This window comes from Podospora pseudocomata (assembly GCF_035222375.1).
Source record: "Podospora pseudocomata strain CBS 415.72m chromosome 1 map unlocalized CBS415.72m_1, whole genome shotgun sequence".
In the NCBI taxonomy this organism is placed as follows: domain Eukaryota; kingdom Fungi; phylum Ascomycota; class Sordariomycetes; order Sordariales; family Podosporaceae; genus Podospora; species Podospora pseudocomata.
This window is the reverse complement of record NW_026946363.1, coordinates 1,132,702-1,157,086: the sequence shown is the minus strand read 5'-3', so window position 1 is coordinate 1,157,086 and position 24,385 is coordinate 1,132,702. Positions and strand designations below refer to the sequence as shown.

Below are 24,385 nucleotides of genomic sequence, written 5' to 3'. Positions count from 1 at the left end.
AAGACAACATCATCACCCAACCTCGCCGCCTTCATTTTTGCGCACTTGCCCTCCTTTCTCGAGGTTCGCCAATACTCTCGCGCATTGAGAATAAATTATACTAAAAGCAAGGTACAGGCGAACCAAAAAAGATGTCGAAGATGTCGACTCAAAGCACCCCCAGTGGTGAAAAGCAAGGCCAGCCAGGTGGTGGCAGGCACCTGGGTTTTGGGCAGTTGAACTGGCCCATCCCGGTCATTCCGGGTGGAACAACTAGCTTTCCCATCCCAAGCCTCGGTATGTCATGTTCCTTTGATGATCTTGTGGTCATCTTGTCTTGTATTAACTTCGAGTCGAACTTTGCTAATGTTTTCATCCCATAACCCGGCATTCAAGTCCAGATTTCGCCGCTGGACAAACCCCTTGCCCGTGCCGGCGTGATCGTGGGCTTAAGTTCCGAACGGAAATACCATGCATATCACCGCCGTGCTGCCGCGAGCTGTCCCCGTCCCCTCGCGCGCCCAAGCCGTTCCCGGGCCCTCGCTGTCTGGGCCCGCGCGAGCATCGCTGCCGTTCACAAACGCAGATGCTCGTCCAAGCTTGAGAAATGTTTGGGAGGCATCTGTTGATGCTCTGCTGGGCTTTGGCAACACTCCTAATGCTGTCAATACTCATAGACGCCCTCAACTTACTTCGGCAGTTACCAAAGCCGAGCCCGCCGCTGCACTCCAAGAGCTGCAGAGAAAGAAGGCTGATTTGGAATCCGAAATAACGGTTGTTCAACATGAACTGGCCGAGGATGAGGAAGCGTTGAGAAGAGCACTAGGGCCCCCACGACACTAAGATTGGAAAGCTGAACAAGGACATCTTCGAGTTGGTCCCAGCAGAGTGCGAAACGAGAGAGGGGAGGATGACTGGAGGCAGCAGGAGGAAGAGAGATCCATGAGAGATATGGAGAGGAGAGAGAGCCGATTCGAAACTCATGATCAGGAGACAGCACGCTGGCGGGGTATGGGAGGTGTTGTTAGGTACGCTGTGGCTGGAATTGGGGACTATGGTGACCCAGGCCTAGATCGTTCCGGTCATGAAGGGGAAGCAGTCTCATCGCACGGCTCTCGCCACGATTCCGAGCACCATGGCTATGGGATGCACTGTAGTCATCATCAAAACGTTCACCGGGACCATGAAGAACACCAATTCCGTCAAGCATCCGGGTATGCAAGTTTCCAGCGACTTCGGGGCTCTGAACATAGCAGTCGTATGGCTCTTCCAGGTTCTGGGTTTGCAAGCCGCACGGATCGTCAGAATTCGGTGCATGCAAGTCGCTATGAGTATCGGCGTCCTGAGCATCGTATGCAGGACATCGGCTATCGCCAAGTGAAGACAGGGCCGGATCTGAATTATTGAAACTTGAAAGAATGTTGGAGCATCAGATATCATGGCGAAGTGTAACGATCTGTGTAGCACACCCACCGGCAACAGACGCTGGAGGTTGTTGGTGGTTTGGACGCGGTCTATATTGTTCCATCAGCGGGTTACCTATGTTATGGGATATCGTAGGCACATTGCCTTAAAAACAGCGGTATATGTAGGGTTAGGAACACGAGGGTGGGGACTTTATGGGGATGGGTATCATTGCCCGGGTGTCTTCAGTCTATTGTACTAGTTATTGTAGTTTCTTGTAGTTATAAAGTATGTATTTCATATAATACTAAGGCCTTATGTGACTAACAGGCACTCTGTGTAAAGCCAATTGCAAGTTGGAAATTAGATAGGATGTGGAGGAACATAAAGGCTTAGTTGAGCAGATGAATAGGGTAGGGTCCAGTATCATCATGTTCAATTGACGCTTCAAATCAATTGCCCGGGTGACTGCAGGTATGGAATCAAGATAGGGCGGCGTCAACTTATCAGAGCACTGAGCGCATCATTGGATACCTGAACTGTTTCAGCCTTCCATTAAGAATTATGTAAGGCACAGCTACCTTTTATCATCAAACATGACAATCATTGCTGGTGATCGTCTGCCCTCGGGCCTTTTTCCCTTGATTGGAACCGAGAGGCGTTAAGGTTGAAAAGGATCTTCCGATTTTAACTTTGTACTGATAGGAAATAGCGGTGACAACGAATCTAGGACACCTTCCTCACACCGCACAACTCCAGGAAGGTGAAATTGAAGGTGGTGTGCAGGCATAGCTTTGCATCCACCATCTGCAAGGCATCTTGGATGGTTGGACAGGAAACAATGAGCAACCAAGAACCCCACGTACCAATCTCTTCCACATCCCGCGAACGTTGCAACTGTTTCTTGGAATGGAGGTGTTGGGGGAGCAGAAGGATGTGAAAGTTTTGAAAAAGATGCATAACGGATGGGTCACATGAAAATGTTCCGCTTGTCTTGGTTTTCGGATATTGTCAGCTTGACAGCTCCCAGTGGTTGGGAGCAAGGGAGCAGCAAGAGGAGCGAGGGTGGCCGGGACGGGGGGGGCAGGAAAGTGAGGGGTCCGACGGCAGGCAAGAAAAAGCCGGTTTCTCGTGCAGAAGCCACCGGCTTGTACAGCTCGAGATGATCGAAATTGCCCCTTGACCGGTCGTGATTCCTTCGAGTAACACTTGCAGATTATCCTGTCACAAATGCTCAGCCTCCCTTGCTGGACCTGCGGTATTTACTCGCAATCTTTTGTTGTCATTGTGCTGTGTCGAACGGTAATAAGGTGGGCCAGGAGCACGGCGGCGAAGACCCGGGACAAGAGCTCCATGTGTGAAACTGAGGGGTAGCTAGCTCGATGGAAGGATCAGGTAGCTCCAGTCCGACAAGTGGGCAAACTACCCGTGCCTGATGTGTGTGAAGCTTCCAAGTTCCATTGGGGGTGGCCATACCTCAAAAGTGTGCCCAGAGAAAGCCAGGCGCGTTCCCCACGGAAGGCTACATTGAGGGTGGCCAGCCACACCGGTGCCCAGGTGGGCGTTTGACGACGTTTGACAACTGATCTCACCATTTCTCAGGGCGGCTCTGCTTGTGCTTTGGATGGAGTAGCTCTCATGAAGGCTGCTCTTTCACAACCGCACGCTATCGAACTCTTCGCCTCTAGACGCGTCCCTTAACCACACAACAGCTGGTGGTGTTGGCTTAATCCTTTTCTGTCCCACCGAGGAAGGAGGCCCAGTGCGACCGAAAATGGTCGTTTGCAGGCTTGCAGCATGCCATACTACCCATCCCAAGGACGTGCTGCATACTGCATGTAACAGGATCGACAATTCGACAAAACTCTCATGGCCGGCAACAATTGTCCATTTGAGAGCTGACCAGTAACGCGTTCGGATTTCCCGATTTGACCATGGCTGTGTCTAGTAGGGTCGCAACGGCGGTGCTTGTGCCGATGCATCGACGTTCGATATCACGCACACACACACACACCTCCCACACTTGCCCGCCGCGACAGACCATCTCGCCATGGGGGCACCCCCATGTTGGATCTGCACCACCATCCAGTTACACATGGCGGGTATTTTCCCACCATGGCGTTCACGATCCAAAAGGTTCTTTGGAGAAGCATATCGATGATTGCCACAGGCGTGGTGAGCAACGCAACTGACCCTCCCTTACCCTGTCGCCCCCCACCATCAAGATGGCCTAGGCTTGTGCTAGATGTAGGATTCCCGCCAGTTTTTGAGAACTAGAACTTCGTCGAGACCTGCTATACATGCGAGGTTCTCTCCTGTGCTATCTAGTTCGTGGCAGGCAAGATAAGGTGCCGCCCATCCCGCTGCCCACTCCTTTCCGCAGTATGGTGCATCATCCGCCATCCGACACACCCCCTTTCACCACACCCACGACCCGCCATCTCACCGCTTTCCACCGGTCGATGGCGAAACAGACAACCTCGTATCTGTCAAAAGTTCGAGCACCAGCCTACTTGGCATAAAAAGGTGCCATGGCCTCTCACCAGGCCTTGGTGCTAGGGCTTTCTTCACGGTGGTCTTGGGCTCTTGTCGGCGTGGTTGGCTCTGGTCTCATCAACCCGGGCATCGTGCTTGTCAATTTTTTCACCCCTTCCAGAAAGCTGCCCCTGAGTCATTTCCAGCTTCCTCTCAATGTCGCCGGCACAGCCTATCAAGTTCAAGCCCCGTCCTGACCGCTTGTTGGAGGCATCAACATTCGTCTCCAACTCGTACCTATCCTCGTCGCCCATTGCGCAAGAAATCCTAGCTAGGGACCTTGCAGAATGCTGCGATGACTACGGAACCCACGACTGCCGCTGTGGGCACGACTATGACGATGATGTCGACTTTGAGACCGAGCCCCTGGAGGTGACCAACGCCCAAGGCTCATCCTTTGCACCGAGATCTAGTGGTGTAGCCTATGGCACCTTGAGACCCATCATCACGACTGAGACAGCTGCAAGCTCAGATGTCGCACTCTCTCGTGATGCCGAGAGGAGTCTACTTCGGGACAACCATATCCTCCCTCCCAAGCATCGTCGAGGACTTGCCGAGCCAGCCTGGAAGCAGATGTATCGGCGGATGTTCAGTACCAAAGTACCTCAGAGCGATGAGGTCGGCCCTATCATTTCGGCATCCTCCACAAAAGCCCTCGAGAGCACACCTCTGCTGCAAGACATCTACCTGGACCCGCCGTCCCCTACCGAGAGCGACGAGATCAACCGATGGGAAGCGGCGGTAGCTGCCAATGTCCTCAAAACAACGTGGCAGCGCGAAGCCCAAACTCTCACACAATACTCGAGGTCGTTGATCATCACATTCCTTCTACACTACTCGGTCACTGTCACAAGTGTTTTCACTGTGGGCCGCATTGGTCGTCTGGAACTTGGAGCCGTCAGTCTCGCCACCATGACCGCCAACATCACCTGCTACGCCCCAGTTCAAGGCCTCTCAACTTGCCTGGATACGCTCTGTGCCCAAGCCTATGGATCTGGCCACAAACACTTGGTCGGACTGCAGCTTCAGAGAATGACATATCTGTTGTGGATGCTGCTAGTTCCTATTGTTACCCTGTGGTGGTTTTCAGGAAGCGTGCTAGCCTCGATCATTCCGGAGCCCGAGACAGCTGCGCTGGCGGGGCTGTACCTCCGGGTGCTGATTCTCGGGACACCTGGCGTTGCGGCATTCGAGAGCGGCAAGCGCTTCGTGCAGGCTCAGGGTCTGTTTCACGCAACAACTTTTGTTCTTCTCATTGGCGCTTCAGTCAACATCTTTGCCAACTGGTTCTTTGTATGGAAAATGGGATGGGGGTTCACGGGCGCTGCAACAGCCGTCGTCTTCACGCAGAATCTTCTTCCATTCCTGCTTTTCCTCTATGTTCGGTTCATTGAAGGCATGGAGTGCTGGAATGGGCTCACTCGACGAGCTTTCAGCAACTGGGGTAAGCAACCTTGGCACTTTGACCTTCTTACCCCTTTTCGGGGATCCACTTGTCCCTCGTCACCAAAACACGCCTTGTACGAATCTTCCATGCTGACCAATCTGAATAGGGCCAATGGTCAAGCTTGCTCTTCCTGGAATGATCATGGTTGAAGCGCAGTATTTTGCCTTTGAGGTCCTCACACTGGCAGCCAGTCAATTCGGCAGTGCTCATCTTGCCGCACAGAGCGTCGTTGTCACGGTGACGTCCACGACATTCAACATCCCCTTTCCACTTTCCATCGCGGCCTCAACACGCGTGGCAAACCTTATCGGGGCCAGATTAAGTGGCGCTGCGAAGACCAGCGCAAAAGTGGTACGTGCCATCTTTTTTTCTTTTTGTTTTTTTCCTTTGGCATCGTCAGCGAGCAATGGCTTACAACTCGACAGGCACTCGTGGCTGGATGTCTGGTGGGACTGTTCAACCTCACCCTGCTCAGCAGCCTCCGATTCAAGATACCGTACCTCTTTACAAATGACGAAGAGGTTGCAGCCATCGTGTCAGAAGTGCTACCCATATGCGCTGTCCTGCAACTCTTTGACGCCCTGGCAGCAATATCACACGGCCTTCTCAGAGGTATCGGGAGGCAGAGCATTGGTAGCTTCACCAACTTGGGTTCATACTATCTCGTGGCGCTGCCTATCTCGTTCTCGACTGGATGGGTTCTTGGATGGAAACTGGAGGGGCTCTGGTTCGGCATTGCCATTGGCCTAGCAGTGTAAGTTTTCCAATGTGGTCGAGCTTGTCCGCCCAGTGGCTTGGACTAACGAATCACGCAGTGTTTCGAGCGTGGAGCTCTGGTACCTGTACCAGGCTAATTGGGACCATGCTGTGGAAGAGGCGGAGATGAGAATGCGTTCGGATGATGTCTGTCATGGGGAGTTTAAATGAGGGAAAAGCTTTGTGATTTGATGGCCTGTGGCGTTGTGGGTTGACCTTCTCAAGGGCTTGTGTTGATGACCTCTGCAAATGCTGCCTTACCGCTCTTTGGGTTTTGATAGAAATCTTGGAGTTCCTGAATTTCTTCATCTAGCTAACATGCTGAACAAGGATTCTTTTGAACAACCTCGACTTATTTTGAAACATGTGAACCCATCCTCACAGATCCGGACATGTAAGCCATCACACCAAGCTACCCTATCAATTATCCACTCAAAAACATCTCAAGAAAAGCCGCCATCAAAGACAACCCAACCCCCATCTGCAAAGCCGCATTACCACCCATGGGCACAGCCCCAGCAGTGAAAACAGTCGAAGCAGTCGGGGAAGGAATCGCCCCGGTGCCAGAAGGAAGCGGCACCGTCGAGTTTGACGGCTTGCACGGGTCAAGCGAGCTCCCAATCTGCACCGCAAAGAGCCCCGACTTTGACCCACCAGCCGACGAGACTTCAATGGTGTAATTCCCAGTCGAGAACGCGGTGTACTCCAGCAGCGCGATCCCAGTTGTGGTGTCTGTGACAGCAGATTTGATCTCACTCGTCTGACCCGCTTGCTTCAACGTGGCCTTGAGGGGGATATTGTCAATGGCTGTGACAGTGACATTGAACGCCTCGCCGCTCTGGGCAGCGTAGGAAAAGGTGGTGAGGCTTGTCTGGGAGAGCATTCCCGCTGTTTTGAGTCCAGGTAACAGGGGAACGCTGCCTGTCTGCGGGGGTCCGACTAGCCCGTTGAGGAGGGCTTGGGCGACGAGCTTGGAGGTGTCTTCTGCTGTGTTTACTGTTGTGAAGGTGCCGCCCGAGCTGAGGATGGCGGAGGTGATGCGGGAGTCTTGCTCCTCCGCGTCGACGGAGAGGAAGCCGAAGGACACGCGGATGCCGGCTTGTTGGGCGCGGTTGATGGAGTCAATTGTGTCTGAGATGAGGGAGGGGGGGTCGTCGGCTCCGTCGGTGAGGACGAAGATGCCGGCGGCGTCGGGCTTGTTACCGCTTCTTGTAAGTTCGTCGAGGGCGGCGGAGATGCCGCCGCCGATGAAGGTCCCGCCGTTGGCGGGGATGCCGTCGATTGTGGCTCCTGCACCGCTGGGGTCACCGAGGGGGTAGAGGACCTCGGCTGTCTCGTTGAACTGGACGATGGTGACTTGGTCGGCGGTTTGACCGGTGGTTGTGCCGGAGGATGGAATCAGCTTTCCGACGAGGAGCTTGGCGGCTTGGAGACGGAGGTTGCTCGGGTCGGTGTCCTCCATTGAACCGGACCTATCGATGACAACCCCGATCTTCCGGCCGCCGTTTGTGGCCTCTATTTTGCCAAAGAGGGGTTCGCATGTTGAGTTCTGTGGAGGAGGGATGGTGACTCTCGCACTGATCTGCCCTGTCAGTGCGAGGATGGTGGCCAGGGAGGCTAATTTGGTGAATGCTAGATGCCTTGGAGAAAGTTAGCTGAGTAGAGCAGTGGTGGAAGTCATAGCTTTCCTACATGTCTTCAAGTGTTTGATATTAACGAATGTCACACAGGTTGCCGAAAGAAAAGTAAGTAAAGAAAGAAAGATGAAGGGTATGTTGTTTCAAACTGTTGGGTTAGGCTTGAACCTCTGCTCCGGATCGACGATAGGAGAAAAGGGAATCACACAATATATACACGCCAAACATCGTCAGTGCTTGGAACACCAGCCTATCCAATGCACTACCCACTATCTACATGCCTAGGCCTCCAGCTCGCGTTGCACATCAAGGCTGGCGTCCAGCGCCTCACATGAAGCCCTTTACGTTGCTGGCACTTATCCTCCAGTCACAAATGATTGTCGTATGCTGGTTGGCCTGCTTAAGCGGTTTGGTGTGGGAGCTGGCCTTCAGCCGCCTCTAACTCCGAAGACGTTACACCAGAACTCATGACAAGTCACCCAAGCATCCGTTCTTATTCGAGGAGAGCTGCCGACGGCTGTTACCCTTTCATGGCAGTGTCAGACTGTCTGCAAGCCACACAGAGAATAGCCCAGGCACGATTGCCAGACATTGAGCCAAGCATGGGAGACGTGGCTTGAGGTCGATAATTATGGAACGACCGCTTCTGTTCACTGCGGTCTCAGTTAGACTTGGTTATGTAAGTTATGAATCAGTACCTGATGGAGTTGTGATCAAACCAAAAAACAAAGTCAGGTTGCGACGCAAGACGTTCAGATGCCAGGTACTGAGCCTGTCAAGTCGGAGAACAGAGCGGCTGAGGCGCAAGAATGCCACCAAAGCCTGTGTACTGGACTTCATTGCCTCTGCCTTTTCTGGATCTCTGTCTCATTTGGACCTCATCAACTTAAGTATCTGCCCACGCTGAGTAATCCCTGCCCACAAGGTAAAAGTGACAATGGTGGTTGGAACGACACATGCCCAATATACCTAGAACTTGTCTGGCTCGTCCCATTCCAACGACGGAATCGAAAACAAGGCGGCGAGAAACGTTGCCGGAAGAAAATCCATGGTCAAAATGGCAACTATTTTCATCGACGAGGCGTCCCTACTGGCCGCTTCGGCGATCTTCATGTTGGATGCTGAGTCTTCATGGGTGAGGGAGGCGAAGAGCTGGGCCGAGACAAATAGAAGAGGTTAGTTTCATCTCAGGTGGTATGTCCTAGCGGTTGAGTGCTAAGTTCACTTACCACTTCTAACTGGTTTCAACTGCGGTTGTCGAGATACTGGCACTGCTTTCCCGCGCTCTCTACCTGGCGACGAAGAAGCACCACTGCTGAAAGGACACTGAGCCTCGTCTTATCCCTGGGGCCTGTTGCAACTTGCTGTACAAGGTGATCAAGCAGAGTCAACACAATTTCCACGTGCTTGGAAGCGTTTTGATGATGATGTCGTGCGTCGCCCCCATTTTCTGTGCTGTAGCCATTGGGTTTTGCCCATCCATAAGGTCAGGTTTATGCACCGAGTCGCCATGGCCGGTAAGTTGGATAACATGCCGGACCCTGTGAAGACTGTTGACCAAGTCCTCCTCTATCCATGAATATCTGTAGACAGCTAGGACGAATGACAGTGAGAGTGCGGAGCCAGATTCCCCTTTGAAGAGTTCCAGGCAGTCAAGAAGTCTGAGCGAGACGGGCTTGCCAATTGTTAGGGGCGGTTTCCGGTCCTCAAGATCCTCGGGCTGGACATTGAAACGGTCAGGAAGATTAATCGGAATAGAATATGCTGGAGATATTGATCACTAGAGAGCGATACATGTCCTACTGTATTCATTGGGATACAAACGAGTCTCAGAATAGGGGTATTAGCGTCCGGGGCCGTTGCTGAAACATCGTCGGAGAAGTAGCTTTGCAAGGCGCGGAGCTCAATGTCGTTGTATGCGAGTTCTTCCTGCCCGTTTTCTGACCTTGTTATTCGAAGAGCCCGGAATCATTCCTCAGGTCTTGGAGACCGGTATTACATCCCCAGAGGTTGTTATGTAATCGCCGTCATCCGTAGCCCCTCCATGACGAAGTGTTGGGACCGCCAGTATTGACAAAGAATGCTGACAACGTTAGAAATTGCAAGTTCTTCGTGAGAGAGATGAATGCTGAGCATTTGTCCTTTGACCATTGGAGGGCAAAAGAGCGGGGTCTGTCAGCACACACTGATGAATTTCTCAGCCGATTGGAGAGACTTGACAAGTGCAGTGCGAGACCACACTGTTTGGCACAACCCCAGGTGGCACGACACCAAAAGGTGCCCAATCAAGCCTTCTATACTTCTTTCAGTGCTCTTCCAATACCAAGTGGTCTGGGACAGCGCTGAGACATGTGAAATTGTTATTAGAAGATGGATGATCGTCCGTATGATCACCCAACACAATGGCTCTCTCAATCCTCATCGTTTCGGACCATATGCCCTAGTAAAATTGCATTCAATTTTTTAAAAGATTAATATGAGCAAACGCTACTGAGGGAATGTAGTTTGGTTACAGGGTTCTAATCACTAGGCAAATAAAGTCAAAAATAAGGAGTAACGCCAGGGTGTTTATATTGTTAAAGTCAAAGCTACCAATTCTTAGCAAGATCATACTTGTGAAGTAACTGATCTAAATCAAGCTCGGGCTCATATACTCTAGTATAGCTAAGACTGGTTGTATACGTGTCCATCATTATCTTTGCAAAGAAATGGACGGCGAAGAGCTAATCAAGGATTTAGATAACGTGTAGAGATATATACCGCCTGGCCTACCCTGTGGGTAGGATGTCCTTTTGGTTCCACATAACGGCCGTGATATGATACTTGTGGGCTTTTGGGAGGAGGTTTTTTGGCATTGCTGGTGTTGATTTTCTTTCCCGACACATCACATATACCATTTCTCGACACATCACCACATACACACTCATTTACGGTGGTTCGTTTCTTGGACTTCACTTTCCGGCGTGCGGTGCCCGCCTTGGTAGGAAAGGGGGACTATTGTAGGGTTGGAAAGTGGAGCACGGTTGCGGATGGTATTTCATGGGCATTGCTGAGGTTTGGTAGTTGCACAGTTTTAACAATACACACCACCTTCTCCTCCTCAATCTAATAATATCTTTGTTGGTAACAAGACCCAACTAACGGACCACAACCACTTGTGCCTCCTCGTTATCGAACGTGCTGGGGAGGGGTTCTCTGACTGTCTGTCAACCGAGGTGAATTCCTGATCTTCAGTCTCAAACGCTCTCAAATGTGTGAAGGAAAGCCAAAATCGCGATAGCTGGGACGACTTCGGCGCGCGAGGAACCGGCAAAAAAGCTTGCGAAAATGCAGGTGAACATGGCTTGTAAACCAGTTTGGTTCGTGGGCAGGCGGAAGCATGTGTGGGGCGATAAGTGGGGAATGGTGGAGGACGGTGTTTTATAGGCTTTGCTGAGCTTTGGAGGATGATTCTTCTTAATAATACAACGCTTTCCTCCTCGATTTTGATGATATATTGCCTGGTGATTCGAGCCCAAGCCAACGGACCACACATGCTCACGAACGTGCTCATAGTCATCGCTTGTAAACCATTTCAGCTCGCTCGCCGGCGGTGAAAATTCATCTCAGCATGGCAATGACAAAGTTGCATAATCAAATTTTATCACGACATACAACCTTAGGTATCTTGACTTTCGGTTCCTCTTGAAAAAATTGGATGTATAACTACCAGTTAAGGTACTCCACTACCAGTTCCCCAATCTCCAACACCCCGAATGGCACCCCCTCTCTTCCGGCTTCAATACTCAAATCTCCTGAAGAACTCCCTCTCAGCCTCCTGACGCCTTCTCTCCTTCCTGTCCTCCCTCTCCCACTTCGCGTCCCACCTCTCCATCCTACGGAGCACCCGGCTGTACTTTCTATCCATCTCAGCGGTCTTCTCCTCTTGCTCTTCCTCAACACGCGGGCCCAGAGACCGAAGTCTCTCGGTCATAACGCGACGGCCTACCCATCCGGAATCACCCTCGAAATTACCATCGCGGGAGCTCGCAGCACCGCCCTGTCTCGTGCTGTGGATGGCCACAGACTCCAAACCCCTCAACCTGGCTTCTTCCTGCAACTCCATCAACCTGGCCTCGTCGCGGTCGATACGGCCGAGACACTCTTCTTCCTTACGCCGAAGGATCCAGGGCGGCAGTCGACGAATATTGCTCCTGAGGATTCTCAAGCACCTTTGTTCTTGCAAGAGGGCGTCCTTCAGGATGGTGATCTTGGTGTGGAGCGGGGCAATGGGGGGATCTCGACGGAGGTTTAACATGGCCCTTGGAGCGGCGGGGGGCGGGTGGCTGAGGACCGGAGGGGTGTTCAAGTCGGTGGCAATGTTGGTGCCGGTGCCGTTGATGGAGGGGTTCCGGTTAGACCTGGATATGGCCTTTGGGGATGTGGGAGGAGGGCGAGTAAAGGTAGGGCCGGGGCCAAAGATATTGCCAGAGGCGTGGCCTTGAAATTGTTGTTTGTTCATGTTTCCCTTGTTTGTTTGTTTGCCAGAGGTAGGAAGTTGTCTTGTCGAATGCCGAAGAAAGAAGACTGCGGAGAGCAAAGCAGTATTATGAAAGAATATAGAAAGGAAAACAATAGAGTAGTTTATAGCCTGGTGCCCGGGTAAGCGGGTCTACGATGTCATTAGGGCTCATGAATTCTTGAATTGTCAGGCCTCTTCAATGGAGTTGCTCAGATAAAAGTAGACGTGAAAGCCGAAAGCGGGACTGATTACTCGGCGAAGAGTGCTTGTCCGGATGGTTACTTCTTTCGTTGAACATTTGCTATCACGTCTTCATGCGGGCAATGGATTTCAATATCTTGTGAAAGGGGGCTTTCTTGGTTGAGGGCTTCCAGAAGCACCATCCGTTCGCGGCTCTGCAAGCCTCTTCGATACGAAACCTTGAATGTTTTTTCCTTTATCTTTTTGCAGTGGGCACGTCTACTGTTTAGTGTCTCTTGCGTTGGCTTTGGCGTTTCTTTTATGAAAAAACCTAGGGAAAACTTACACTACTTACGTCTTCAAAACCAGATGCACTCAGTGACACAAGTGAGCAAAATCACATACACGAAATGATGTTGACCCGCTATTCTGCTACTTCTTTTATACTCTATGTTATCAGTGACAGCCTTGGCACTTATTGGGACATTGGACGAAATAAGAATGCGGCGGTACCTTCCAAAGCCCATTGTTTACCTAAAGTATCCTCTCACTATAAATTTCGCAGAGAGCTTCTCCTTGCAAAGCGTTCCCACAGCCTCCAAACCAACATATCATTACTATTCCAACAAAACATCCGATAACATGGCACCAAACCCTTCTAATATGGCAAATCATTGATATCCTCCTAATTTCCCGGTCTTCTCTTCTCACGATCCATATCAAAAGCATTTCTCATGTCATGCGCCCCAAACAAAACCATGTCCTGCTTGTTTCTCGCCTGAAGCAACATATCATTCTTTTCCAACTGCTCAAATGTGGACTCCTCTCTGCCCTCGACAGAAGGCATGACCTCAGCCTGCCCAGCATCCCGACTCTGCTCAGTGATGAATCTATATCTCTGAGTTTTGGTAGCTCCCCTCGATCGATCCTGCCTGCGGGGCCCGCCTGGTATACCCCTCGGAGGCGGCCCTTGGGTGGTATAGTGGTGGGGCGGAGGCATTGGCGGCTGAGCATCAGATGTAACCGGTCCCCATCCCTTGGTAGAGCCTGGTTGGGCCCCGGACAACTTATCAGCTTGAAACTCGAGCTCTTTCAACGCGAGCCTAGCAAACCGAAGCCTGGTGCGAGATTGGGGCTTTTTGGCAGTGAGGACGCTCCATGGTAGAGCCTTGGCGGTGCTTTCGAGGTTGTTGAGATCAACGTTCCTCGTTCCCAACTGTCCTCTTTCTCAACTGTCCTCTGCTTGCTGGCAATTCTTTACTCAAGAAAGCCTGCTCCATACGAATCACCATAAGGAGGCTCTTTCGACATGACAGGTTCATAGGGACTCTGGCTGTGGTGCGGAGCGCGATCATCCCGAAAACCACGATGAGCTAGGCTCCGCTCTCTCGATCGTGATGGTTGCTGGTGACGGCCCATACTCTCAACACCTGCGGGGCCTTCCTGTGGAGACCGGCTCCGAGCTCGATTGATGCGAAAACCACCCCTCACTCCGCGTTTCGTGACACGAGTGATACCGGTCAACCCCTGGTCGCCTGGGGTTAATGACTATATATCTGGCTTGGGACGAATCTCTCCTGGCGAGAGTGGGGAGCTGGACTTGTGGAGCGCTTCTCCATTCTTCTTGGGTTGGGCGAGGTGCGGCGGTAGTGGCGATGGAAAGGCAATGATCTTCACCGTTGGCGGGACCCGACCACGGCCAACAGGCGATGAAGTCAAATTATTTACCAGAGGGGTGATCTGAACTTGGATGCCGACTTCGGGAATGGGAAAACTGGTCGTGGAGCCAGGGAAGATTTGCATTGTCCACTCCAGTGGCTCTGGACTCTGTCCATTCGACTGGTCCATGTCGTTGCGGTGGCGGTCACTCCGACTTCCAACCTCGCTGAGAGGGGTTTCAGCAGTTCTCTCCGACATCTCGACCTCTTTGTAAAGCAATAAAGGTCGTAATAGGTCGATGTTTGGGGGTCAGAGGTGGGAGGTCGACGGGGAAATGTGAGGTAGAGCAACGGGCAAACAAGACTCGGCCGACTGCAGGAAGATGATGGAGTGGGTAGGTAAGTAGAGGGAAAGTGTGGACCGAAGAAAGCGGAATTATTGGGGGACCAGGCAAAAACTCGAAAGCACGAAGGTCGATACTCACTGGAGCGCTACGTTTTTGTTGCGGGTGAGCGTTGACCGGCTAGGTAGGAGCAAGCTTGCTCTGTGAGCACTCTCAACTCAGCGGGCCATCACTTCTATACCCCGAACATTGCCATGAAATGGCCTTCTCGGCATTATCTACCTTACCTATCTTCAGTTTTCTAACGCCCCTACAACTTCCGATCCACATCTCCATGCCCCGTCTGTTTCCAGTCCTGAGCTGTTTGAGTCCCGTGCTTGGTTGGCAACAAAGAGATAATTGAAAAGTATGTCTCTCCCCGACGCTTTGAATGTTCAAGACACGCCCTACATCTCAAGCAGCGTAGGTATGTAGGTATGATTTCTATCTCATGAATACCTAACATGTCGTTCATTGCCGGTCGGGCTGATTCTGGTCATTATTAACCCTAACCCTTCATTTAACGGGGCATCGCGAATTCCTATTGCAGGCGCTATCAGGAAGATCATGAAGTTCCGAAATAGACTGACAGCCTGCAGTGTATACTACTTACTACGACACGCAAAGTGAGACATCAACACTTTTCCGCCCAAAACTTCAATATCCCCTTGCCGATGGGGAATATCCTGCTCATGTTATCGATGCAGCCGCAGCATAATCGCAGCACCTATCCTGAAAAAACGAAGCCAAGATCCCCAACCAGCCACCTGAGCCACTGGGCTGCATGCGCCCAGAGTGTCGGGACCGTTCGGGGCCCCGGATAGCCCTGCCGCAGGGATGTTTACTGCCCCACTATCGGGCAGATGTCCGATTCCTACGAGCTGCGGTTCATTGGACGACCCAGAGTTGCAGAGACAGTGTCTCGCAGAGATGTGGGGGACCAAAAACCCGAAGGGGAAACACGGGGGGAGGTACAGTACATTTGGGGATGTCGCGCTGCTTCTTCACCTGTCTCGTGGGAATTGAGGAGAAGGGAGGGATGGCTATTGGTCTGCGTACGAGATCTGGGGGAAGGGGTTGCAAGCCACCTCGTGCTGGGGGGACATGGATGCATGGAGCTATGGGATCGCGCGTGGTTCTGGCGGCATTCCCGCAAAAGTCTATACATGATGGCAGCACGGACAGTCACCCGTACCGAACAACTGGGACATGGCACGGATAACTGGCGTGATTGGTTAAGCCTGATGGCTCGTGGGGGAAATGAGGCTGTCATGATGAGCTCCTTGCCAACAACTAATGTAGGTAAAAGTCCACGATTGTGAGCCACGTCAAGACCACGCCATCGCGAATATCTCGATACCCCTGACCTGCTCTATAGTTACCATCCGATCCTATCCTCAACTCCTAGCTACCACCGCCACACAGCTGGAAAGCATAGACCAATTCCTCAGAACCTGTTCCCACGTGGGGAAGCCCGGCAGCTGAACGGCAGTGGTAGTGCATGTACAGCCCTCGACGCCACGCCCGAAGGCATGCCTCTCGCTCCCCTGCCAAGACCAAACTCCTGGCGGAAGACGCCCACCCCATCACGACAGCGTCAACCGGGAACAGCTCCCAGGTCCCAGCTCGACCCAGAACGCTGGGTCACTCGGTAGACTGCTGGTCACTTACACGGATGACCCCTGCTGCCGATCTTCTTGACGTTTTGTCTTGGCACGAGTGGTTACATCATCGCTTTCTGTTTGGCTGTCTCTGGTCTTAGTGTTGTCACAAAGTTTGCAATACTTATTCCGGTGTCCAAAGGTGGCTCGTTATTCCTTCATGTCTGATCATCATTCATGTCCTCGTTACTGGTGTTCCGTGATAATTATATAGTAATACAGTGTTCGAACACAAAAGAGGCCCTCAGTAATACCCCCTCGCATTCAACCTCTCGGCCTTCTTCACAGCTTCCTTCAGTTGCCCGTGTTCCCTCACAGCTGCTTCTCTCATCAAGGCAAGGTTGTCTTGCAATTTCTGTGTCTCCCGCTCTAATGCACCACGCTCGTGGTGCAATAGCAGGAGCCGTCTTTGCGACATGACCATGGCCTCGTTCTTGCACCTCTCCCATGCTTCGCGTTGCACCTTGGCTGAAGCCTCCCGGGGGTCGACATCGGGAGGAAAGATGCCCAGAAATGGTGGTGGTGGCTTGCTGTTGTAACTTGAGGTGGATTTCGTGGACGGAGCGGGAGATTTTCTCTTTGTTCCCCGGGATATGGAGGAGGCTTCTGTGCCCTTCTTGGAGGGTTTGGTGACGGCGGCCTTTCCTTTGCCTTTGCCTTTAGGTTTCGAAACTGGGGCTGCGGTGCTAGCGGCGGGCGAAGCCGATTCCCGAGTGTCAAAGGAGCTCTGGGATGGGAAAGGGGCAGTGGAGGTGGCCGAGTGAGGTTCGTAGTCGCTGGGTGTCTTGTGGTTGAAGGTGTAGTTGTTAAATGACGGGGCTTCCGACAGGGGAGACGGCACCGGTTGGATCTGTTCGTTTGACATCCAGGATCCTGAAGCGTAGCCGGTGTCTTGTGATGGTATCGAGCTCCACTCTGCGTCTTGTCCTTGATATCCAACGGGAGATACGGACGACGGCTGGGAGAAGCCTCCAGCAGGCTGCTCTTGCATGGGCCAGACGACGTCATCGGATGTTTGGAGCATTGTTGGCATGTCGTAGGTTGTCATTGGGTGCTGTAGTTCATCGTGCCACATTCCGTCGAACTGTGCGGGGGGATTCGATGCTGGAAACGTCGGGGGGAAGCTTGGCCTGTTGGACCACTGGCCACAGGCAAAGGCGTCCTGGGGATATGTTTGATACATTGGAGCCTGGTTACGAGACAAGTCAGACTCTGTTCCCAAAACACGGCGAATAGCCCGGCCAACCCATTCGCTGGCTAAAAGAGCCCGCGGGAGCAAATTACCTCCATGTTTGCGGCCAGCTGTCTGTTGCTTGATGAAGTGGAAGATGAAGTTGAAAGCTCGTTGTGTTCCATCACCACTATTTGTGTGGTGCTGGTGTTGTTGATATCGCTTAGGGGACCGTGACGTAGAAGGGGGGTAGAGGTACGTCGGTGGTACAATTCACCCCTGGCTTATGACGCAGTGTTGCAGAGGATTGGTGAAGATCGTCAGCCGGCATCAATGATAAGACGAGATCCAACACAGTGGGGAGCCCCCCTCCTTTTTAAAGATGAAAACTGAGAAAGGGCATCAACAAACATGTTCCATTCTCCCCCTCCCCCCACAGACCGAGCCGAAAAGTGCCATATTGATGGTAGTAGATGTCGGTTCTGATGGCAAAGGGCTGTCAGGGATGCAGGCGGAGGAGGTGCCTGTTCCTGTCTTCGGTGCAGTACCGAAACCTACATCTCCGTAAGGTGTCAGCGATGCGATTGGCCAGCCCTGGCCTTGGCGCTGGCGGTCATGCCGTTGCTTGTCGTTGCTGGTGGCGCTGAATTCCGCGGGACTGGGACCTCACGGACATGCGACGGGGAATGGCACGCGCGCCAAGGGGTTCAGCTGTCATCTGGCCTCTGCTGCTTCTGTTGTCTCCCCGCATCGGCCAGAGCTCCGGTTGGCATTTGCCCTGACCAGATTGGCGACAGTCAGGGGTGTCTCATGCACACCACATGCAAGCGTGCTGCAAGGAGGCGTTCTAGATCGGTCGACGACTTCCCCCTTTTCCGCTGGGACAACAAAAATTCCCATCACCAATATTTGCTGCCGGGTTACGCTCCGAAGGTCATCGGATGGTACGATGAATTGATGAATTGTTGGTCAGCGGCTTTCTGATGGGCCCATGATGATGAGTGATCTCGGTGGGTGATGAGTGCCACTCCCGTTCGGCGCCCCCTTCCGGCCTCGTGGTACCCCTGGATGGCGCTGTTGTCTAGCGTACCCGCACGCCCAACCACTTCCTCGGGTCAGCACTTTGGATCATTCGCTAAGTCTTACCCTATCTAATCCTCTACTTCCACGATATGCAGTAGCCATGTCGATATCACCGGTATTTGATGTTCAGCCGCGGCCACGCACCACACTTGTGTTCTTCTAGCGTACTCGTCAAGTTCCGAGATCGCGTGGTGTTTGAAACAAACGCTGAGCTTGTTCCAACATCTAGTGATTGGGTAGCCTTTAGGGTCTGGATGATGAGACGATTCTGAGACAGGAATAAAGATCATAATATGGACTTCGTGATGATATAATTCACGATATGAAAAATATGCCAAAGTCGAGTGGTAGAGCCTCATCCAGACTTCGGCCCAACTCAAACAACAGAAACGTTGGAGACAGCCTATCCAGAGCTCCTGCCCCTTCGCTGCCACGAATAGTGGCCTCCATGGATTTTACTTTGAATCGATATTAATTGTGTACTCTACCTTGATGAGCGATGAAAGGAGCCTCGGGGACCATCTCACTTAAAACCATTTGTGGTTGCTCCCAGTTCACCTGGTCCCACCTTTTATGTCAAGCCCACACGTTGGTTACTCTGGTTAGGGCTTGTATTTCGCATACTTTTGTAGCTTTCTTTTCCACATCATTACTTTCTCACCACCTGTTTTGCCTCCCTTTGCGCGCCAGTGACCATTTCCACTGTCCCACACCATAAATCACGAGGAACATAGGCGACATTTGTGGGACCCACTGTTCTCAATGAATCCAAAGAGACAGAGCCTTCCCAAACAGTCATGTCTTTCCTTCTTTGTATTCAAGGCTGGCCCACATCGGAACTGATCAGGCAATTAGGCTTGCTCTTTCACTTCAAAATTCACATCATCAATTTCTCCGAACAATGTCCCTTTCCCTGTCATGAATGAGGGCAGGTCTATCTTGTCCAGCATCCATTTCTTTGTAGCCTGCCTTGCCCATCGGCTGAAGCAAATGTGACTGAACCTCATAGGTACCGGTAGGGACACGAATTGATGTGGATTCAAGCTCATTAAGCCGAAGCTTGCCTTGTTAGCAGGTATTGGGTCAGGCCTGAGCGGATTGTTCTGACATATGAACAGCACCGGAAGATAGGATAGGACTGCCACTACTTGCTCCGGTTGGGTCATGCATCAACCATCCATCCACACCTTCTCAGCACGTCGACAGACTGGAACGCAGTCATGTTTCCGTCATGGAACATGCTCAAGTGATTGTGAAGCAAAAGTATTGAAGGTAGTGATACTCAGAGATCTGGCTGTTGTCGGGAATAGATATTTATTTGTTGAGTGCCTTATTTATAGGAGGTAGCATATATAATATTACAAACACTGGCATCACTTGTCTTCCAGCTTCTAGATTCGAATCTCATGAGGATGCTGTGCTGCCCTTTAGATGCCTACCTCTATCAGAGATCTGTTTAGTAGATGGTACCACGATAGGCCTCGCCATACTCGACCAGCATGACCATGGGGCCCATCGAGGACCTTATGCTCCATGACCCAGTGCCAAGTTGCACAAAGACTGTCGTGCCTGCCTACCTGAATGTGAACCTCGAGGCCGTGATCACTTGAATATGCGGTGTGTACTCTAGTATGGAAGGAACTTGCGTACAACTGCTTCCTCATGGCTTCCCATGGTCCACTGCGTCCGGAACATTATGCTGCCTGCCGTACCCACACGCTGGCTGACGCGCGTGCCCGCGGTGCTACAAGTAAGTGATTCCTCCTGCCGCCCAATCGATTTTGCGTCTGCTCGCGCACAACAAGCAAGATAAACCTGTTTGCAAGCGTTCTCCTGGGACTTGTTCTCAGACTTGGGGGCTGGGGGGCCCGTCATCTTCTCTCCCCCAACGCCACCACCACCGCCCAACGAGATCCTCGCCGGGCCAAAAACATCAATTGGTTCCTCGCAATGTTCGCCACCATCGCCGTCGCCTGCCTCCTCCTGTTGCTTTCTCCTCTCGAGACCTGGGGCCTTAGTCCTCGCGTCAAGCTCAGCAATGGGGACTACATCGGCCAGGTTCTCGATTGTGGTGTCTCCTACTGGTTGGGAATCCGATACGCTGCCCCTCCTCTTGGGGAACTTCGGTTCCAGCCCCCAGTTGACCCTCTCCCAGAGAACTTCACGCAATATGCCTACGAGGTATGTATCTTCCTGTTGGTCTTTGTTTTCTGGGCATTGATACTGATGCTTCTCCAAGCATGGTCCAATCTGCCTCCCAACTGGGGTTCTTCCCAGCCAAAATAATGAGGCCAATTACTCCGAGGACTGTCTCTTCCTCGATGTTTATGCTCCCAGCAGAGCACACCCGGTGTCTAAGCTGCCTGTTTTCGTCTACATTCAAGGTGGAGGGTTTAACGCGAACTCCCATCCTCGCCTGAACGGCACCGGCCTGGTCAAGAAGAGCAAGATGGGCATCGTTGTCGTCACTTTGAATTACCGAGTCGGCCCTTGGGGATTCCTCGTGGACGGCGACAAGTTAACTCCCAACAATGGATTGCGAGACCAACGACAAGCCTTGAAGTGGTATGTCTGACACTGATGGTCATGTGTGCCCATGTACTGACCCTCTTCATCTATGCAGGGTCAAGAAGAACATTGCCCAGTTTGGTGGTGACCCAGACCATGTTGTCCTCGGTGGTGCATCCGCCGGCGCCACAAGTATCGCCTGGCACCTCACCGCATATGGCGGCCGTGATCAAGACCTTTTCCACGCTGGCGCCGGCGAGTCAGCGGCTTGGGGTCATGTTATCACCGCCAAAGAAGCCCGTTACCAGTTCCAAGATCTTGTCGTCCGCATCGGCTGCGTCAGCAACAGCTCGGAGGCTACACTCACCTGTCTACGCAAGAAGCCGTACCGAGAGATTCAGATGCATGGCTCTGGCACACCATACCCTGGCCAATCACTCAACCCCTTGTTTATGTGGGGACCCGTGATCGACTACGACATGTTCAGCCTACCTCTCATCGAAGCGTTCAAGCAAGGAAGGTTTATCAAGGTGCCAGTCATCTGGGGCGACGATACCAATGGTGGCAGCATCTTCACTTCTCCCTTCACCTCGACTGTCGCCCACAGCAATCGATGGATGAGGACCCAATACCCCTTTTTGACACTCAGAAAGTTGTGGTTGCTCAACAAGGCGTGGAAGAACACGGGGAAGGAGCAAGACAGATGCCCCGCAAGAGACTGTTGGAGAGAGCAGCTCAGCCAAGTCTACGGTGACATGCGCTACATGTGCCCTAACATCTACATGAGCTCTGCTTTCCCAGACCATGGCTTCAACAACGCGTGGAACTATCGTTGGAACATCGAGGATCCCGACCAGATTGCAGCAGGACTCGGCGTCCCTCATGTCAGCGAGATATCTGCGTTGTTTGGACCAGAGTATGTTCTAGAGCCGTACATCAGTGCACCAAGAACGTATAGAGAGGGAGAGCTCAACGGAAACGCCGTTGATGTGATTCAGAAATACTGGATCAGCTTTATCAAGACATTTGATCCCAACACAGAGCGGGCCCAAGGAACGGCTCGATGGGAGAAATTTGACAGCAAGAAGCTTAGTCGGCTGCGGTTTGACACGGGAGGAAAGACTGAGATGGAGTATGTCGGCAGTGAACTTGCGAGGAGATGCACGCTTTTGTTCGACAAGATATACCCAAGACGGGTTGGAAGTGGATGGACCGGATGGTGATGGAACAGTGAGAGTCTTGAGACGTCAGGAGGAAGAAATGGGTTGTATCGCAGTATCTATGTTTGGGGCATACACCCTGTAATCCTGTACTGCTAATCAGAGTAGATATTCGGGACATTTGCTGTCTTCATCTTCTTGATGGAGAGAGAGTAGTTGATATGCACATCCAGTCGATCTTCTCGTTGTCTTGCCCCTGAATCCGCGGCACATGTTAACCGACCATGACAAGCATTTGTCAGTGTTCCTGGGCAAATCTTGATCGTGGGTCTTGGCACGGACGTTTGTGCCAAAGACGACAAACGGAAGACCTTCGTCCGTGGTGAAAACTGCTGGGCGTTTCCGGACCGCGGGCCCAACACCACAGGACAGCGCAACGCAAGTCATTCTTCCGCACGCGTCACTCGTCATTCAATCAACGCGGAAGAAGACAGCAGAATTCCCTTGAAGGTGAGGTGATTCATTCCCGTTCCGGTATCCGGGTTCGCCTCTACCGCCCTCCGGGATGTCAGGGGCCGCCTCGAGTTGCGTCTAGCAACGCACGATGCAACGTCGCTCCACTGAACAAGGCGACTTCCCCGGAAATCACCATGCTTCAACGGCTTCTCCCCTGCCAAATCGAAGGGGACCGTGATGCCGAGATGGCGAGAGCCGCATCGCTAACGGTCCCATCTCCACTCTGACAAGGGCGGTTGAAGAGATGGAAGGTTGTTGGGGGGGGGAGAGGAAGGATATAAAAGCGCGAGTATGTTCCCCTGTCTGCCAGGAAGATGTTTCGTTGACCAACCTGTCTTGCTCCCAGTAAACTCCACGACAAGATGAAGGGCTCCATCATTGCCGGTGCCGTCGCCACTCTGGCGGCTGGCGCGGCTGCTCAAGCCGGTGCCTGGGCCCAGTGCGGCGGTCAGAACTGGTCTGGCGCGACGACCTGTGTCTCTGGGCACACTTGTGTCTTTGTCAACCAGTGGTACAGCCAGTGCCAACCCGGTGCTGCCCCTCAGCCAACGACCCTCGCGACATCGACCACCCGTGCTGCGACGACCTCGGCGGCTGCTACCCCTACCTTGGCCCCGGGCAAGTTCAAGTGGTTCGGTACCAACCAGGCTGGTGGCGAGTTTGGAGAGAAGACGTATCCTGGTGTTTGGGGGACGCATTTTATCTTTCCGGACAATAATGCCATCAGGGTAGGAAGCTCTTGGACACATGATGGAAAGGAGATGTAGCTGACAAGCGGTATAGACACTGATTAACCAAGGCTACAACACCTTCCGCGTCGGCTTCGCCATGGAGCGTCTTGCCCAAAACGGCCTGACCAACTCGTTCGACGCGGGTTACCTCCGCAACTTCACCGACTCCATCAACTTCATCACCAACGCCGGCGCCTACGCCGTGCTCGACCCCCACAACTACGGCCGCTACTTCGGCAACATCATCACCAACACGGCCGACTTCCAGACCTTCTGGCGCAACCTCGCCACTCAGTTCGTGAACAACCCCCGTGTTATTTTTGACACCAACAACGAGTACCACACCATGTCCCAGGACCTGGTCCTCCAGCTCAACCAAGCCGCCATCAACGGCATCCGTGCAGCGGGCGCAAAGGAGCAGTACATCTGGGTCGAGGGCAACTCTTGGTCCGGAGCCTGGACTTGGAACGTCACCAACACCAACCTTGTCGCGCTGACTGACCCGAAGAACAAGATTATCTACCAGATGCATCAGTACCTGGACTCTGACGGGTCGGGGACAGCGCCGGCGTGTGTGAATGCGCAGATTGGGGCTCAGAGGGTGGTGGGCGCTACTGCCTGGTTGAGGGCGAACAACAAGAAGGGGATTCTGGGTGAGTTTGCTGGTGGGCCAAACGATGTTTGCAAGCAGGCCGTTAGGGGACTGCTGGATCACTTGAAGGCGAATAGTGATGTGTGGCAGGGGGCGTTGTGGTGGGCTGGGGGTCCGTGGTGGGGAGATTACATGTTTAGCTTTGAGCCGCCTAGTGGGACGGGGTATGTGAACTATAATAATATCTTGAGGGAGTATATTTAGGTTGTGGGAGGTGGAATTTGGGGGGCATAGGTGTGGTGGTTGGGAGGGGGTGGGATAGGAAGTTGTGTATATGTTGCTCTTTGTGAGCTTTGAGTAAATGTATTGCTTTGAGTAAGTCTTCCATTGCGTATATTTGTTGTCACTTTGCTATTGGGATAGAGGAGTGACACAGCTTGCTACTTTTGGATGTCGTGTGACGATAAGCTGAGGTACTGGGTT

The 24,385-nt window shown here is 52.5% G+C and overlaps 8 protein-coding genes across 8 annotated transcripts; 4 read left to right on the top strand and 4 right to left on the bottom strand.

Annotated features, from left to right (window-relative positions):
- Positions 1-2,109: 2,109 nt before the first annotated feature.
- QC762_106030 (uncharacterized protein) lies at positions 2,110-2,343 on the bottom strand (the record flags this gene model as incomplete). The annotated part of the gene is made up of 1 exon (XM_062884997.1): positions 2,110-2,343. One exon carries the CDS (start codon positions 2,341-2,343, stop codon positions 2,110-2,112), a length of 234 nt encoding a protein of 77 aa, XP_062747924.1.
- Positions 2,344-2,815: 472 nt separating this feature from the next.
- Positions 2,816-6,292, top strand: QC762_106020 (uncharacterized protein; the record flags this gene model as incomplete). Its single annotated transcript, XM_062884996.1, has 4 exons — positions 2,816-5,362; positions 5,472-5,716; positions 5,791-6,119; positions 6,181-6,292. Exons 1-4 carry the CDS (start codon positions 4,075-4,077, stop codon positions 6,290-6,292), a joined length of 1,974 nt encoding a protein of 657 aa, XP_062747923.1. The 5' UTR covers positions 2,816-4,074.
- A 78-nt stretch (positions 6,293-6,370) lies between these two features.
- On the top strand, positions 6,371-6,801 carry QC762_106015 (uncharacterized protein; the record flags this gene model as incomplete). Its single annotated transcript, XM_062884995.1, has 2 exons — positions 6,371-6,515; positions 6,575-6,801. 2 exons carry the CDS (start codon positions 6,371-6,373, stop codon positions 6,799-6,801), a joined length of 372 nt encoding a protein of 123 aa, XP_062747922.1.
- A 4,735-nt stretch (positions 6,802-11,536) lies between these two features.
- On the bottom strand, positions 11,537-12,259 carry QC762_106014 (uncharacterized protein; the record flags this gene model as incomplete). The annotated part of the gene is made up of 1 exon (XM_062884994.1): positions 11,537-12,259. The coding sequence occupies one exon, from the start codon at positions 12,257-12,259 to the stop codon at positions 11,537-11,539; it is 723 nt and encodes a 240-aa protein (XP_062747921.1).
- An 865-nt stretch (positions 12,260-13,124) lies between these two features.
- On the bottom strand, positions 13,125-13,794 carry QC762_106013 (uncharacterized protein; the record flags this gene model as incomplete). Its single annotated transcript, XM_062884993.1, is given in 2 exon segments — positions 13,125-13,660; positions 13,677-13,794. The coding sequence occupies 2 exon segments, from the start codon at positions 13,792-13,794 to the stop codon at positions 13,125-13,127; spliced, it is 654 nt and encodes a 217-aa protein (XP_062747920.1).
- Positions 13,795-16,270: 2,476 nt separating this feature from the next.
- Positions 16,271-18,389, bottom strand: QC762_106010 (uncharacterized protein). The gene is made up of 2 exons (XM_062884992.1): positions 17,426-18,389; positions 16,271-17,330 (listed from the first exon to the last, which is right to left on the bottom strand). Exons 1-2 carry the CDS (start codon positions 17,495-17,497, stop codon positions 16,386-16,388), a joined length of 1,017 nt encoding a protein of 338 aa, XP_062747919.1. The 5' UTR covers positions 17,498-18,389; the 3' UTR covers positions 16,271-16,385.
- A 1,703-nt stretch (positions 18,390-20,092) lies between these two features.
- Positions 20,093-22,126, top strand: QC762_106000 (uncharacterized protein; the record flags this gene model as incomplete). The annotated part of the gene is made up of 3 exons (XM_062884991.1): positions 20,093-20,576; positions 20,635-20,960; positions 21,019-22,126. The coding sequence occupies exons 1-3, from the start codon at positions 20,346-20,348 to the stop codon at positions 22,124-22,126; spliced, it is 1,665 nt and encodes a 554-aa protein (XP_062747918.1). The 5' UTR covers positions 20,093-20,345.
- An 815-nt stretch (positions 22,127-22,941) lies between these two features.
- GH51 (Endoglucanase gh5-1) lies at positions 22,942-24,166 on the top strand (the record flags this gene model as incomplete). The annotated part of the gene is made up of 2 exons (XM_062884990.1): positions 22,942-23,307; positions 23,363-24,166. The coding sequence occupies 2 exons, from the start codon at positions 22,942-22,944 to the stop codon at positions 24,164-24,166; spliced, it is 1,170 nt and encodes a 389-aa protein (XP_062747917.1).
- Between the last annotated feature and the right edge of the window lie 219 nt (positions 24,167-24,385).

Excerpts from the sequence above, each read along its gene's own strand:
- QC762_106010 (XM_062884992.1), bottom strand. The coding sequence starts at position 17,497 with ATGGAACACAACGAGCTTTCAACTTCATCTTCCACTTCATCAAGCAAC. Across the intron at positions 17,331-17,425 it reads AGCTGGCCGCAAACATGGAG|GCTCCAATGTATCAAACATA; the intron begins GTAATTTGCTCC and ends TCTCGTAACCAG.